The 16927-nt window shown below is 44.0% G+C and overlaps 1 protein-coding gene across 3 annotated transcripts; it reads right to left on the bottom strand.

Annotated features, from left to right (window-relative positions):
- Nucleotides 1-654: 654 nt before the first annotated feature.
- On the bottom strand, nt 655-14104 carry KBTBD2 (kelch repeat and BTB domain containing 2). Of its 3 annotated transcripts, none has more exons than XM_061996247.1 (4): nt 13890-14104; nt 6452-6979; nt 3778-3943; nt 655-3372 (listed from the first exon to the last, which is right to left on the bottom strand). In XM_061996247.1, the coding sequence occupies exons 2-4, from the start codon at nt 6619-6621 to the stop codon at nt 1837-1839; spliced, it is 1872 nt and encodes a 623-aa protein (XP_061852231.1). In that variant the 5' UTR covers nt 6622-6979; nt 13890-14104; the 3' UTR covers nt 655-1836. The 3 variants fall into 3 exon arrangements, with proteins under 3 accessions (XP_061852231.1, XP_061852232.1, XP_061852233.1); XM_061996248.1 differs by lacking the exon at nt 13890-14104 and adding an exon at nt 13280-13652; XM_061996249.1 differs by lacking the exon at nt 13890-14104 and adding an exon at nt 13451-13652.
- Nucleotides 14105-16927: the final 2823 nt, after the last annotated feature.

The raw sequence follows: 16927 nt of genomic DNA, 5'->3' as shown, positions 1-16927 counted from the left end.
AAGCTGATGTAATGGGTCAATGCAAACATGTCATGTGACCTTCCTAAAAACAGGAGTAGCTTGCCTCTTTCTCTTGGAGCCACTGTTATTTTGGATCCCATCAATCTCTACATGGTACAAAATCCCAGAACATTAGGAAGAGTTTTATAGAAGGCAGGTTTCTTACCCAAAGGCCCTTTTCCAGAAAAAAACCTTTAATAATTGTACAAGACAAGGCCTTCTCAGTCCCCTTGAGACCTAGCCACAAAAACATATAGGTGTCTTCTTTGTTGAGAGCTGCAAGCATATGTACTGGAGTAAGACACAGAAATAAGGAACAGCCCGTGGCAGTCTCAATGACAGACTAAAGACATTTGCTCTTGATTTTAAAGACTGAAAGTCAGTATCTCATCTTCTGAGCTTCTGGAAGAGATTCCTCCTTACCTCCTTCATGCCTGCTTTCGTCCTCTGACTGGAGAAGTGCTGATTTTACAAAGATCATATTGGGAGAGTCATTTCTAGTAAGCACTGTCAAGTAACATATTTGTCTGCAGGCTTTTCATAGCTTAACTATTTCAAGCAGCCTCCAACAAACTCCTTGCTCACAGCGTGGGCGTGGTGGGAGTGTGCTCTAAGTATTATCTACTTCACGCAGAAAGCAGACTCAGACGCGGCTGGATTCAGTCTTTTTTAATAAATTAATGTCATTCAAAATACAGTGCCAGAACATGATGCAGCTGAACATGCTAGTAAGGTTTGTCATGAAGCACCTGTGTTCGTGTTAGATTGGCGGCGCCCCGCTACTGCTAGTGGTTCCTGGGATTAATGCCAGAGCAGCACTAGTCATCTGCTCCCCTGCACACAGAGCACAGGATATTCCTGAACAGTTCGCTTCCCCCCAGAAGTAAAAAAACCTGGTAGCTAAGGGGTATCTATACACAATCACACTACAGTAACGCTTGTTATTAAATTAACAGAAAATAAAGACCTGGTTAATCCACACTAAAACTTTGTTTTACAATGGAAAAAAAATACATCAGCAGCAGGAAGTAATATACATGAGCCAATGTTACTGTAATACAGACTGTGGAGACATTTACTGATTAAAGCTCCACATCGACCCGCACTGTGAGGGCTGGCAACTCCTATTGCAAGCCCAGCAACTTAAGTCCACACCTGGTAAACTACCAGCTGCTTGGAAGACCTGTATTCTAGATAGACAGGTATAAGTTAGTGAAAATAGAATACATGCACCTCATCATACAGCTTGACTGAACCTGCAGTCATTTTGCCCTGCACATGTTACCATACAATGGAAGATCTACCCTTCCTACCACAGGTAGATCCATGGGATTTGTTTCTTTTTCTTTCAATGGCATTGCTATACCAATGTGGATATCAGTATTAAGGAAGTGCAGCACAGTTCTTTAATTAGGCCGCACCGACAATTATATAACTAGCACTTACCTAGGATATCCAGAAGGAGTTCAAATATAACTGGAAGATACTTTCAAAGAGTTGTGACATCAGCCTAGAAACAGTAACTACTTTTTTCTGAAGCTAATTTTCCTGAACTGAGACTTTGTAGAACTAGGAATTAATTCTTTAGACAAGTCAGATGCTTAAAGCTCATGATATACATATGGTTCTCAATTACCAGATAATAGTATTTCAGATTATGGAAGCGTATCTGCTCATTTCACTGATTCATACTGAATGACGGCAAGTGTTAGGTAGGGCATAAAAATACAACTCATGAAAGACAGGTTTGACATCTGTTTCCAGACCTGTTCTTTCACAACCATCTGTTTCGGGATTACCGAGCACAGGATTGGTTGTGCAGTCCTAAGCGGGGAGCTATACAGGTGGTAAAGTAACCATCTCCCCATCCAGCTCAAATTCATCAGCTCCATCTGGGGAGAAGAGATACGTTGGAGGTTTCCACGGGGACTCTTCAAGGCAAGACGGATAGAGCTTTCCTACGGTGCACCGGAAGTCCTTCCCCAAGTCCCACAGCACACGCTCCGATATGTGCTGCCTGAGGAACCAGCGGTCGAGCTCCAGGTCGTACTGGTAGGTGGCATACTTGGCTCGCTCGTTCATGTGGGTTTCTCGGATAAAGACACACAAGGAGTTGGAGATGACGACGGCTCTGACGCAGGGGTCGGAGTAACGCTTGGCAGGGATATTGGCTGCCATCCTCCATTCGTTTTTATTCACGTCGTAGATTTCCACCGTTACGGAAGACCCGTCAACAGTACTGCTTGGGAGCCTTATGCCAGAATTGCTGGCAATGTGCAGTCCTCCAATATAGAATATTTTGTCACCAAAAGCAGCAGCTGAAGCAAAACACCTACTTGTTTGTCGCATAGCCATTTCTACCCAAGCATCTGACCTGGGAAAATAACAGTACATCAAGTTGTGTGCCATTACATAAATGCAGTTGTGAACGGCTACCGCTGTGCTCCACTGCCACGCGCAAGGCAGCGGGCTCACCATGGTCCACTCGTCTTTCTCGGTATCGTATCTCTCCACAGTTCTCCTGTTGAGCTCTCCACCGACGCTGTCTCCTCCAATTGCATAGATGTATCCTTCACAGCAGACCAGGGATGGCTTTATACGAACAAAGAGCATCGGTGTCTTTGGAAACCAAGTGTTTTGCTGTGCATCAAACCAGTAAAAGCAATTCACAGTTCTGAAGGCCACCTGGAGTTTGCTGCTTTTACTGTGATTGGTTTTTGTGTTTTTCAGAGGAACCTGCCCCCCTGCTATATAGATGTCATTATCGGGAGTCACGAGCGTCCCAACCTTATGCAAGTCAGCTGGAGGGCTACAGAGTTTGTAAACTTTTTCTGCCTGGGGGCTGTAACAGACAGAAGAATAAAGACTACCAGGGTTTTCAGCAGCAGCCTCGATGAATATCATCATCTCCTCCTTCGTCATACCGAGTCGGGGCTTGAAGAACTTGGGCATGGATTTGTAGAGTCCCTGCACCACCACTGACTTATCGTTGGGCGGTAAGCCTTGGAACCAGGCTCTCTGCGTCACCTCCGACAGCGCGTCGATGCGGATCTGGCTGAGGACAGAGGACAGGTACTGCGAGCGCGACTCCGTGTTGTACTCCAGCCACAGCATCGCAGCTTCCCGAACAGTCTCCTCCTTTTCCACGTTTAAGTTGTCGCTGCTTAAGATATCGATCAGTAGGTCATGGGACAGTTGCATGAAAGCTTCCTGGTGGTACACAGCTGTGAACTTGTGCTCTACCATTCTTTTAGCACTCTGTTTTAGCTCTTCACAGCTGAAGAGATCAGCAAAACTCAGGAGGCGCACGCAGTTTTCCGCGTTGATTTTTTTGATTAGGTATTCTCTGCACCGCTGCAACACATCATCTACCTGTAACGCAAAGAAAAGCCACGCTGAGTATTACTGCCAAGCACCAAGCACCTCTGTTTAGTGTTGTTCAACACCCTTAAAGCCTGAAGTATTATCTATACACAAAGTACAGCAGTGACTCGACTACTTCATACTGATCATACACGACACGATTATGTCCACTGGAGAAACTAGTTTTTCAGATGTTACAAACACACTCTTTTACTTCCACCCTCAATAGGGACCAAAAAGCAAGGAGGGATGTGTGCATGAAACTTAGCTGGCAAGTAACTGGTGCCTGTATGGAGCAAACAGAACAACAGCATTTTGAAATAACCAAACAGAAAAGACTGTTTAACAAGATAAAGAAAGAAATGGTTCAGAGATTGGCAGCAGTTACTTCGTACTCCGACAAAACACTCCTACCTGTAAGAAGCAGGCGGTTTCGTACAGCTGTTCCACTGTGCTGTCACTTATTGCCAAGTTACCCGTGTATGCGTAAGTTATGATAATTTGTAAAGTGGCTGCATCCACATTCCTCAGATGCACGTGTGTCTGTTTGCTTTCACTCAGCCCACTCATGAACATGGCTCTGAGGAGAAATAAACATAGCAAGACAACCACAGTAAGTACAATAATCTTCAACAGTCACTTGTAGGTCTTCAGTGGTTACTCTCCAAAAGCTGAACAGTCTTTTTGGTTGCCTGTTTACAGCAATTTAGTATTTAGGATAAAGCATTTGTACAAAACAGTACCATCAGTGACTTCTGTAGAAATACTTTGTATGTATGCAAACTCTTCTGTGTTCACCAACAGAGAAGTCTAATTTAGATTTTTAAGTTTTAATGATGAAATTTAAAACTTTCTCCTGTCAGGTGATGATAAATGGGAAGAAACATCCTCCAGAAAAGACTGTCAAAACAGATTTATGTCATGGACTGAGCTAAGGCACACCAAAAAGCACACTCTTCTGGGAGGAGAAAGCTCAGAAATGGAGCAAGGACTAGCACTCCTTGAAGTACATCTTATATACCAGTCATTGTAACATGCAGTAAGATTCAAGTTTGCAGACAAAAATTGGTGACAGAAAAGACTTATCTGACTTTAAAGAAAAAAAAAGTGCAAGTATCTCCATTATAGCTTCCTGAAAAAAGTAGAAAGGCACCTTTAAGAAAAGGTTATTGTTTCCATAATGGTTTACCTACCTATTGCCCATTCTGTTTTTTTAATCTCACCACAGTTCAGAAATAATCCAATTCTAGTACCACAAAGCAGATACCTGACAATTTTATTAAAGTGAGGGACATTGATTTGTATTAATAGTTGCATGGAAATTCAGCTCAAGGCTCTTTATTTGGGGCTTTTTAGGAAACCAGATATGACAGAAGCTGGAAAGGACAATGAGTGCACCCTACAGTCCTGCCTCCAGCTGCACCTGCGAAGGGAATATGGAGATCTGTTCTCTACGCAAATCCACTCAGAGAAGTACTCGATCTAAAGGCAGTGCCCCACTCCCTCCTGCCCCAGCCTCATCTCCCTGCCTCCTAAGCATCTTGACTCAGGGCAACCTGCGTGAGAGGGAAGGTAAGCTGGGTGCAGTCACACACCATGGGTGGATCATGCTTCTCTGTTCTTCCTCTCCCTGCAGCCTCCTTCAAGAGCTATCAATTTTTCATAATAAAGCTAAATTTAGGAAGCTGAGCATCTTTTTGTCAACTGAAGTAGAGAAGGAAAACAGACATGACAAAACCATAAGCTTGATGCTTCTTTTAACCAGTGCTAAAACTTCATTCCATAAACAATAAACATATGAATAAGAGATGTGAGTACCTACTCTAATGCAGCACGCTACATGGACTCGTGACAGCTTTCCAACCTTATGATTAGCCACCCACATGAAATCTGGCCACAGTTTGAGTGACTGTTGTTTCACATGTTAAAACTATGTCATCTGTACAAGGCCAACAGCAATAATCATTACCTAGTTATCACAGAATACTTGTTGCTAAAAATTTTACCAGGCTCATCATCATTGACAAAAAAAATTAAACACCAAAAACCATGAAAGCAAACAGAACACAGAAAATGCTTCAGAAAGTGTTCCATAGAGTGAGCCCACCACAGCAAAAAACAACAAAAAAAAGGAATTTGCAAATCTTCCCTTGATTAAATAGGGAAAAAAAGAGTTATAATCCCTCCACAGTGCATCCGGGAGGTGAAACGTGTGGATGTCACCAAGATTGGTTTCAAGATTCAAAACTCCTTCCATACAGGGAGGTTAATTACACTGTGTTTTCAACAAAAGATGATTAATCACAGCAGAAAATTCAGGGTCCCTAATCTAAGACTTACTCTGAAGGTATCTGCACATAGTAATAACATTTGATTTACCTCATTAATAAAAAGTTTTCAAAAGCCAAAAAAAACAGGACACCTGGGAAGCACGAGCTACTGAATTCAGAATTGCAAGTCTCTCACTAGGGGGAAAAGACAACCCAAAGAAAACCCCACACACATCCAAAAAAACTGTTGCACTGCAGCAAGACTCAGGCAAGAGAAGAGTTTCTGGTTTCTTTGTTAAGCAGAGAAAACCACATGATTCAAAAAAGGAAGCCATGAATTTGCACAGCAATCCCTGCTTTTAGCAGAGGCTTCTGCTAAGACACTACAGCTAATAAACACAACAATGGAACTCCCATAGCCAAGTCTCAAAAATACTTGTTACCCAACCTTGGGAAAGAAAAAGACTGAATATTCAAGGAATATGTATGAAGAATAAAAATTTACTAATAATTCAGACACAATTAACTCCCTAAAGAAAACAACCCATCACAAGTGGGATTTTCTGTGTTTTTTTTTTTAACCCAGTTCCTATTAGAACTACACAGGATCTGCCCAGAGGGAGGCAAGAGATGCTAGAAAGTTTATTTTACTCTTACGATGCTGGCAAGTAATGATATTTAGATTTTTTTTTAACTTACTTTGCTGATCTTTTGAACTCTGCCAGGACATTAACTGTTAATCAAGGAGGTAATATTGCACTCAAAAAGAGATATCAGAGATTTTTCCAGAATTAACAGATCCTAGTTTGAATACTTACCTGAAATACGAGCTGCATGTTGCAAGAACCATCTTATGGCAAGGAAATTCAGTGCCCTCAACAATCAACACTATGTCAGTTAGCAACTGCTGTTCATAAAAGAATTTTAACTGCTCCAGCAAGGATACAGCATACTCTGTATTTATCTGCCTCTCGTCCTGGGTAGACATGACTGTATTCCATTAATATTTCCAGGACCAGAGAGAAAGTCAGAATCTTTTTGCCAGAGAAAGGTCAGTTGAATGTTTCTGAAGTAACCAGAGAAGAAAGAGCAGGAGGTCTGAAACCTTCAGAAGTGACACTGATCAAAATAGGCAGTGTTCTCCCGGACTGATGAATCGATATTTCGGACTTTGACCTACTATGAGGTCATCATGCTTTACTTGATGTCACAGTCTGTTCAGAGACTTTCAAGAAGGTCTGTAGAACTCCTGTTGAGAGCTACCATGTAGCGAATGGATGAGCACAAGCGAAGTCTGAGGTAGATTTCGTGGTAACATCTCCTGATCACCGGCTGCACTTGAGTGACTGAAAGCAGGAAAATACAATTAATTTACATGTTAGCACCTTTTCAAAAACTTTTCATAGTTCCCCCTTAAAAGTAGTTGTCTAACAAACTTCTTTCTAAATTAGTACTTACTATTACTTCCACTAAAACTCTTGTAGAGAAAGAAATTCAAAAGCAAAAGTATTGAAGATAAATGAAAAGCTGAAGGGTCAGTATATTAAATCTCATCAAGACCAAGACACAGGAATTAAGGTAATTTATTTCAGCAGCACAGCTTCTCAGTCTGGAAAGATAAAATGAGGTTCAGCAAGACTTTATTCCTCTGCCAATTGTTACTCAGTGTCCCCACTGGGTACACTTGTGCACTTCCTCTAAGCATTGATGAGATAGCCACATTTTCTCATTTTTATATTGAACGGCTATTTTTTTTGTTTCTATACTTTTGTCTGCTTATACATTACTGATGCTAGGCCACTAAAAAGATACATGTAGTTTCTTCAACATTCCATCATTTTCCAGCTCAACTCTCCACGTCATCATCAACCCATTTAATTTCACATTTGGCATCCTACTAGAGAACAAGCAGAACCAGAGCCAAAGATTAAACAAACATAACAGCCTATATTCCCAGTGCTTGTTTGATTCATCTTCTCAGTGGAGGCCTTCACCCTCTTAACATTTTGCCTTCCTGGTGGTTTCTTTTTTTGCTTTCTGAGTCATTTCCACACAGACAGGTAGGCATGAGTGCTGCAGACAGGAGAAAGCAAAAAATCGGGAGACAACAAAAGCAAAGGGATGGTGGAATAGCAGGGGTCAAAACTCTTGCAGTGGTCAAAAAACAAGGACCACAAGCTACCAAAGTCTGCTTTTTCTTGTTTGGACATTTCTCCTCCTCTTAAAAATGGGGTCAGGTATTACCTTATCTCCCATGTGAACCCAGAAATGTAATTAAGAATGGGATAGTTGTGACAGTAAAATCATCATCATTGAGGACACCAGTGTACCACACTTATCAAATACTTCCAGATCTCTACTGTTCTTTCTCATTCCAAAGTCAAGAAATAACCAGTGATGTGTTTGGCTGATGTCTATGACATAACAATCAATACAGTTCATGATGAATGGTGAATGCAGAAATACTTTACTTGAAATTACATCTTTTAAGTTCCATAGAAAAACCACACAACTTTGTCTAAGATGAAGGCTGTAGAAATACCTGCCAGCCATATCAAAGATCTGCTGTGTCAACAGAGCCCTGCCTGTAAAACAATTCAAAGACAGCTGTCCTTTAACATTCACTCACTGGAAACAGATATGCATAATTAATGCAACGTTAATTACCACTAATTTAGTGTCACTGATCTTTTTAAGTCAAGAAAAATACACAAACAGGCACCTCAAACTCTGTTTTCACTGATTGTTTAACTAGAAAACAGACAAAATTGTCAAACCCTGTGTTCACTACTTGCTTAGGTAAAGCCAGTTAATTAAGAAAAACATGAAAGGTGTTAAATATTTGGAGGAGGAAGGAGAGACTACTGTCTGCTATAACAACAATTAGATTAGTCTGTCTTGACTTCAGACCTTCAAGGTTCAGGCGCAGTTGACCACTGAAGTCACTAAACCACAAGTGTGTCAAGGACATACAAAGATACTGCCATTCAAAAGCAATGACCTTCTGCTTCAAGTCACAGCCTCTTTTCACCAAACTAGCATGCATCCTCTCTGCGACACTGACCACTACCCTGGTTACCTGATAACAGCTTAACAGGTAACCTAATCCATTGACAGATTTCACACTGAACGGCTATAGAGACATACAGACTTTCTAAGAGTGTTAGGCCAGCAGAAATGAACAGCTTGTGGCTCTGCTGATATCTGGGGTCTCTTGACAGCATTGTTTTTCCTGCCTTGGGAGTACAGTTTAAAGAACAATACAAGCTCGTGGATGAAGCTCTGTTTGGGCAGAGCATCAGTAGTACTAAGCTTTAAGCACAAGAAGTCATCCATATCACAACTTCCTATTCTGATGTAATTTTAAAGAATATAAGTCTTCAGAAATGGGGAAAAAAAAGAATGAGAAAACAAATATGCACTGGTTTAGTCATTAGGTAGCAGAACCAGTCATGGATGCCATGGAGAAATTGATATTCACCTGCTAGTAAGATTAAAGACATTTTTGGCAGCATGCAGCTGACAGTCGGTAACTGAAAAAGCAGACCTGTTCAACAGGAGACGAGCTGAAACTGTGAAATTAACTGCTATAAATAGCTGGAACATTTGAGTATGACCCTCTGTAGCAGAAAAGATGGAGGAGATGACAGGAGTCTTGTTGCAGAACATTTATACGATGTGAACCACCTTTGAACTGTATGTTTCCAAAGCGGGAGTCCTTGGTGTGCAGCTCATCTGAAACCATCTCCGTTCCATGACGTGCTCCAGAGTGTGCACACAGTAGGGACCCGCTACGCACGTCACCCGTTTTCCACATCCACACATTTGCTAAAGAACAAAATCTTGTCTTTCTCACAAGGTCAGGAGTCGTATCCCATTCCGTTGTATTGGAACCACATTAATAGCTCCTCAGCTATTAATCCAGGGTTTCTGAATTTCTGGTCTAAAATTATTGCCACTTATACTGTCATTTACCCAAGGGAGGTGAATCTGTGCAAAACATTAGGATAAGCAGTGTAGGAACATTGTTTTGTGCCTGGAAAGTCATCCAAGACTACCTACTTCTCATATGTCTCTGAGGAGTTCAAGACACTTTTAAAGGCAATACTCTCCTCACTTTAGAGGCTGGAAAACTGAGGCACATAAGAATCAGCCTGTCCAAAGCCAAATACTCGCCAAAGCAGAAATGCAAGATGCTCAGTTCTCCTCGGTCCCAACCTCACACCTCTGTGCTTAGTTGGCTTAGCTCTTAATGCTCAGCTAACTGAAAAACTATGAACTTGAAAAGATGTCTCCAGGCACGCTGCAGTCCTCGATAGCTTTCCTAACTTCATAGTGGGGGACAATTTCTGATTTACACAGGAGAAGAAGGAAAATCTATGGCTGAAGTTAGCTTAATATCCTGAACTGAATTTCTGACAGAATAAAAAATAATCCTTGAATATAAGTTCTATGAATAAGATTTTCCCCTTCAGCAATGTCACCGAAACAACTGTTTTGTTCTGGGTAACTTCTTAGAAGTCCGCTGGCTAAAACAGGGCTGGGTCGTCAGCAGCTGCTGGAAGGCCACCGCAGCACTGGAGTGCAAATTAAACTACCAGGTGATCTAAAGTACCTCCCTACCAAGCTGGAGAGCAACAGGATGATAAGACGCTTCTGTTTTAATTAATTATTCCTTATAGCTTCAATAATTTTAATGAGGTGGCTTGTAACATTTGTTCACGCACTTCCAATCAGAACAAGACCATTCAAAAAATTAGTCATCAAATGTTAATGAGTTACGGGACAGGCTGTTAATTGCCTTCCTTGAATCAGTGTATCCTCTGAGGTCAGGCAAAGATTGATGAACAGAGATATACACTGCACTCCCTACACCCAAATGTTAACAGTAAACTTCAACGTGTAGCATGGAATATTGACTATTTCCAGTTTCAGTAGTAGGGAACAGTTTAAGAGACACAGATGTAACATTCTTCAACTGCACTACATTCAAAACAAAATGTTATTTTTTTCAAATTAGAAGAAAGGTAAAACAAGATACATAAACATGCAATTTTGGGTTTTTTTAAGGACCTTTTTATACTAGGAAAAGAAATAAGTTCTGAAAATCCTGTTAAGTCCGCTAGATTACATGCCTAACTTCCAATAACATTCTGGGAAACACTTTAAGGTCAATGAAGGTCTCACACATTCCTATCTGCATCTTCAGCCATCTAAATAGCTCTTGAATTCTAACACCACAAAGCAGAAATCCTACTTGAGTAAACCTCTGTGTTTGGCTGGTAAAAAAAAAAAAAAAACCAAGAAAAGAAAAAACAACCACCCAAACTTACTTCCCTGGACATTCAGCTTATCTAATCTAGTTGTAACTAATATTAAAAAGCTTCAAATACTACTTTGGTGCACTTCTACTCAAACACCTATTCGCAACCAAGGGCAGTTTCATTCAAATGACAAGTAAAAACTCGCCTAAAGAAGTGAGTCATTCGCTATTTTTAACATAATAAAACATCAGAATTAAGAACTGAGCCACTGTAAGTCAAACTACACAGGCACTCATGTGTGTGAAGATGGCAATCCAAGTACCAAGCTGAGCACTTCAGTACTGCCATACTATTAAAGACATGCTGAGTTACAAATCAACGTGGTGCAAAAGGATCATACCAACTAACAGTGAGGGGGAATACTAGTGCTAAAAACGATGACAAGCAATTATGGAAATAAATGCACCCAGCCAACAGATCTTAAAGATAAGAAAAGAAGAAAAAAGGAGGTAGAAGCTCTAGAGTCTTGAGTAATGTATCAAATTTGCATCCTTGGCAGTGAAAAAGTAGTAGGTAATTGATGAAGCAGTTCAGGACTTGGAAGTTTTCCTCTTTTCTAAAGCTATCAAAGGTGTCTTTGATAGCACTGCAGTCCACAAACACAAGGACACCACAGAGAGTCTAATGAAGCAACGTGAAATTTCATGAAAAAACAAAGATGTTACCATCTCAAAAATTACTGTTCATGTGTAAACTGCTATTGTTTTCTATACATATTGCGCATGAGAGGTCACTTACAACTTTGAGGGAGTTCAGCTTTCTGAACCTACATAGAAGCCAGAGGCTGGAAGTGTCAGACTCCACACTAACAATGTACTTGGTTACAACGTACTCCTCATTACCAGTTTCTTTCCTGTTTTTCTGCTCCTGAAGGAAGTTATACACTAAAGGAAATACCTGCCTAGAAATAAAATTAGCACAAGATAAACCAACAACTTGGCAACTTGGCCTTCTAACGCTGAGCACAGGTAGTTTCCATCCCCAAGGGTGTTTCTATTTTGTTGAAAGACTTGACTTGTTTTGGAAAATTAAACTTTGAAAAAAAAAATATGGGCCATGGATGTCTCCAGCACGATCCAGCCATGTATCAAGTATGTTCAGAAAAGACTGAACTCTAGCATGCTAAGGAAGCTAGGCTGTTTGATTTAACAGCTCATGTTCTGGTTCAAAAATACACGTTACTCCCTTAAATATTCACGATATGATGATGTTCAACTATAAATTCAAGCATTTCTGCCTTAAGAAATTAGATTAATAATTAATGTAGCTTAACTAACCGTAAGTTAGTGCCTGACAGGTTATGAGTCTTATAATGGATCTCTCATACATATAAAATTTCATCTCAAAAAAGCAGCAGCCACTAAATTAAGGAAGAGGATTTTAGGATTTGCACCAATTGCGGTCTGTTTCGTAACCACAGGACCAAAAAAAAAAAGTCTGCCTCAAAGAAAACCAACAACAAATACCTGTCCAAAGTGTAGTAAAAAAAATACTAATTAAGCAGAAGCATCACTGCTTCTACTTTGCTCTGTTCCTGCAAGATGTTTGCTGTGCAGCACCAAGTATAGCACAACCCTTGTACTCCACACACAAAAATATTTGGAAGTGTTGACACCTATACCCAGAGGATGAGACTGCAAGACTTACACATCTGAGTATATTTAATATTAAGAATTACCTAGTTCTCCTGATACATTCACAAGAAACTGAACTAAGTTAATCATGTATTTTAATGATCTAGACACATCATCTTAGCAAAATTCACATAGGTACAGCCCTGGGTGAGGTCCCAGCACCATGCAGCCTTTCAGGGCCACTATGATTACAAAGTAATGTAGAAAGCCAAGCTATGGCTCTGCAAGAAAACCTCTAAAAACACAGATGCTAACTAAAATACACATCCATTTCTATTTCGTTATTACAGTTGTTTCAAAAGCTGTAGGTACTTGTCCTGTTCATAACAGAAAAAGTATTAAATACTGGAAAAACTCAGGCATGCAGATGGCTAACTTTAAAGCTATACTACACATATATTTAGTCTAGAAAAGCTATGAATTATTCGACTCTTCAAATCTGCACGTAAACATTGAAGCCCATCCTGGGTCTCCGTAGGTACTACTATATACACGCCCACCACTAGACAGATCGGCAAGGTAGGCAATTACATGAAACGGCAATGACACCGCAGCGCTGTTCTACAAGACTCCATCCTGTCTGTCCTTTCGAGCACCTCTAAAAAAACCACGCAAGCTGCAAACGTCCCACTCCGCTCGGCTGAAGAGGAGCGCTAAACGCTGGATACACTACAGCCCGCCCCATTACCGGCCCGAGGCGATCGTCCCCTCCCGCTTGCCGGGCGCAGCGACGCGCTACTACAGCAGGAAACACATCTTGTTTTCCTCTTCGACAGCCGGGTGTGCCGTCCCGTCTCTCTGTTGCTTCAATCCCTCTCCTGCTTCCCCGAGCTCCCTTCAGCCCTAAGGACAGAGGCACCTTCCTGCTCGGCGAGTTGCCGCCCGCTCGGCTCAGCACCCGGCGCGCTGCCCTCTTCCTCTCCTCCCCGCGGCTCTCCCGAGCTCCGCCGCGGCAGCAGCCGGCCCCAGCCGCCTTCTTGCTCGGGGCGCCGCCGCCGCTGTCCAGCGGGCCCAGGAGATGCAGCCGCCGGGCGGGCGGGAGTGGCCGCGGGTCACGGAAGGGGCGGGCGGGAGCCGCACCCAGGCAGGGGGGGAGCACAGGCTGCCGCAGAGCGTCCGGCCGGCCACGCCGCCGGGGCCCAGGAGCCCTCCCGGCGAGGGGCGGCCTACCTGCCCCCCGCTGCGGCCCCCCGCGGCGAGGCGAGCAACGGCCGCACCAGGCGAAGGCGGCCGCCGCCTCACGACACGGCGGGACGGGAGAGCGGCCGCCCCCATCTCCCTCCCATCCCCGAACAAACCTCTGACCGCCGCTTCCTCTTCTGCCTCAGCGCCCCGACCGCGGGCGGCCAGGGGCGAGGGGGCCGGGAAAGCGGGGGAGGAGGAGGATCCGGTCTGGCCTGGGCTGCGGAGGCGGCGGCCTCGAGGCGCGCAAGCGCGATGCCCTCCGCCTCCTCACTCTCACCCCGCCGCCGCCGCTCGGCGGCCGTTACGCTGCGGCGCGCGCGGCCGCGCCTGCCCGGCCCTGCTGCGCATGCTCGCAGCGGCGCCACGCGCGTGGGGAAGGGGGGGGGGTACCTACCCTGCCGCGCATGCTCGCAGCGGCGCCACGGGCGGGGGGAGGAACCGGCCTCGCCGCGCATGCTCACGGCGGCGCGACGCGCCCGGGGCGGGGGGGGGAAGGGAATCGGCCTGGCCGCGCGCCCGGGGATCTCCCGCTCCGGCGCTTCCGACGGCGCAGGCGCACACGGGGCCGGAGCCGGCGCCAGGCGCGCGGGTGCGCGCAGCGCCCCCTGCTGGGAAGAGCGGCTCGCTGCAGCTCGGTGCGCTGAGGGGCTTGTGCGCGGCTGAGGGGCGGCCAGAGCGCGGCTCAGCTCGGTCCGGCTCGGGCCCTCGCCCCCGCCACCGGCTCTCCCTTGTGGGACCGGGTACTGCGCAGCTAGAACGTTCTCTGGCAAAGGCAGGCGCCTGGGTTTGCCTGCCCCTTGAGGGAACGGCGGCTGAGGGCTGTGGGGCCTTGAGGCCGCCGCGGGCAGGATGTGGCAGTGAGGGAGAGCAGCCCGAAGTCTGGTCCCTGGGAAAGGAAAATCCTCAGGACAGGCACCTTTATAAAACCTGGGGAGGGCTGGGTTGGTTTGTTTTATTTAATTTAAAATTTCTCTTTGAGTCCATCCGCCAAGAGAAATGCCAGGAACTTGACTTTAAAAAGGTGAAAGCTTAATCTGGAGCTGGGGATTTAAAACGTCCCAGACAAGTCCCACAAGTGCCCTGCACACTGCGCGAGAGCTGCCGTCAGTGGAAAGGACAAGCTGTGGCTGGGCAGGCCCGTGAGGAATGGCATCAGCAACCCTTCCCTAGGGTCTTGGCGCAAAGGGCGAGCTGAATCTGAACCCTGTGGAAGGAAAAAAAACCCACCAGAAATTACAGGAATTGCCCAACCTAGAAATGTAACCAGTCTCTAAACATTGAAACCTCTCTGCTTTTTTCTCATTGCCCATTTTACTTGCTCGGTGCATTGCTTGTGCTTCCTTCTCTCACCGTCTCTCCCAGCATTGGTGATCTGTCATACGGAGACACACCATCGCAAAAGGGCTGCTCAGATGTTCAGCTCCTGCAAAGAGCCAGCACAGAGCCAAGTTATAACCTCCCATTTAATACATTTCCATTGCACATGGTACTGAAATAAGCACTTTTCCATACGGAAAGAATATTGAGGCCTCATCTGGAGTCCTGTGTCCAGTTCTGGGCTCCTCAGCTCAACAGGGACAGGGAACTGCTGGAGAGAGTCCAGCACAGGGCCACCAAGATGATCAGGGGAGTGGAGCATCTTTCATACGAGGAAAGGCTGCGATAACTGAGGCTGTTTAGGCTGGAGAAGAGGAGACTGAGGGGGGATCTCATTAATATTTACAAATATCTAAAGAGTGAGTGTCAGGAGATTGGGACAGCCCTTATTTCTATAGTAGATAGTAACAGGACAAGGGGTAGTGGGATGAAGCTGGAACACAAAAAGTTCCATTTAAACATAAGAAAAAACTATTTCACTGTGAGGGAGGCCTGGCACAGGCTGCCCAGAGGGGCTGTGGAGGCTCCTTCCTTGGAGGTCTTCAAGCCCCACCTGGATGTATTCCTGTGAGACCTGATCTAGGTGAACCTGCTTCTGCAGGAGGGTTGCACTAGATGATCTCTAAAGATCCCTTCCAACCCCTACCATTCTATGATTGTGTTTATCTATCCACTTAGTCAGGTTAGGATGGAAGAGCATTACTCCATTTACTCAGCACTGGAAAACTGGTAAACTTCAGAAACAACAGTGAGCTTTGGTTTTTTTAATTTTTTTTTTTTTTCCCCCTTACATAAGTGTCTCTAGCGGTAGCTTTAAGCAGGAAATTGGGAGTAATTTCCTTTTCCTTTTTAATATAAGTTCCAATGTTACAAAATGGAAATGCTAGATTCACTTAAGAATGCAGCTTAAATGCCTGGAGAATGAGACTGTTAGGTTTCTGTATGTTAGCTTAAGATGTTTAGGACAACTCCTTTCCTCATGTTTTGCATCTCTCTCCAATGTCCTCATTGAAAAGGGCCCCGTGTCACCATTAAATGAGCCTCAGGTGGAAGGGGGAGTGGACAAGTAGCAGCTGCCTCCCATAAAGAGGGTGAGATGAGGTGTTGGGTAGTTTCCTGCTGGGCTGTAAGCAGCAGCATGGATCTTAGTTTTGAGGGGCTCTAAGAGGGCAGGAATAGCTTTGTGTTTTTTCTAGGGTTTATTTCTCATTTTTTCTTTTTATTTCTTCTCTATATTCCTTTCTCTTAAAGGTTGAAGTAGTTTTGGGAGCTTTGGCTGAAGAGAGTGAAGGGAAGCTGTAGGCTTTTTGGTGCTTACTAGAGCTGGACAGGCTGTTCTAGATGAAAACTGAAGAGGGCTCCAGTGTTCTTGAAAGCTCTTAACTTTAGATTGAAGTGGATGCCAGTTTGTAACAGGTCTTGAATTAATCTCTTTTTTTCTGTAATTTTGAAGTGCTTAAGTTCTCTGAAGACTTGAACTGCTGTCTCTTTTTCTTTTCCCTGTGTATTCCCTCTATCTTCTGTGTTCTCTGATTTATTTAATCTTGTCTTATAGCCTATGTGTGACAAGAGTTTCTATGTCTTGTTGGGCTCTAATGGAATAAATGTAGTGTATTAGTTAACTGAGGAAGTGTGTAAATGGGGGAGGGAGGTTTTTGTCTTCTGAATTTGGTATGGCTTTGAACATGAGCTTAGGCATGAACTTTGCTCTTTTTTCATTAGATATCATTTAGCTTAAGCATAAGAAGAATGTCAAAGAAATAGTTGGTTTATT

The sequence above is a fragment of the Colius striatus genome, chromosome 5 (genome assembly GCF_028858725.1).
Source record: "Colius striatus isolate bColStr4 chromosome 5, bColStr4.1.hap1, whole genome shotgun sequence".
Classification (NCBI taxonomy): Eukaryota; Metazoa; Chordata; class Aves; order Coliiformes; family Coliidae; genus Colius; species Colius striatus.
The sequence above is the reverse complement of the archived record's forward strand: the minus strand, read 5'-3'. Positions and strand labels throughout refer to the sequence as shown.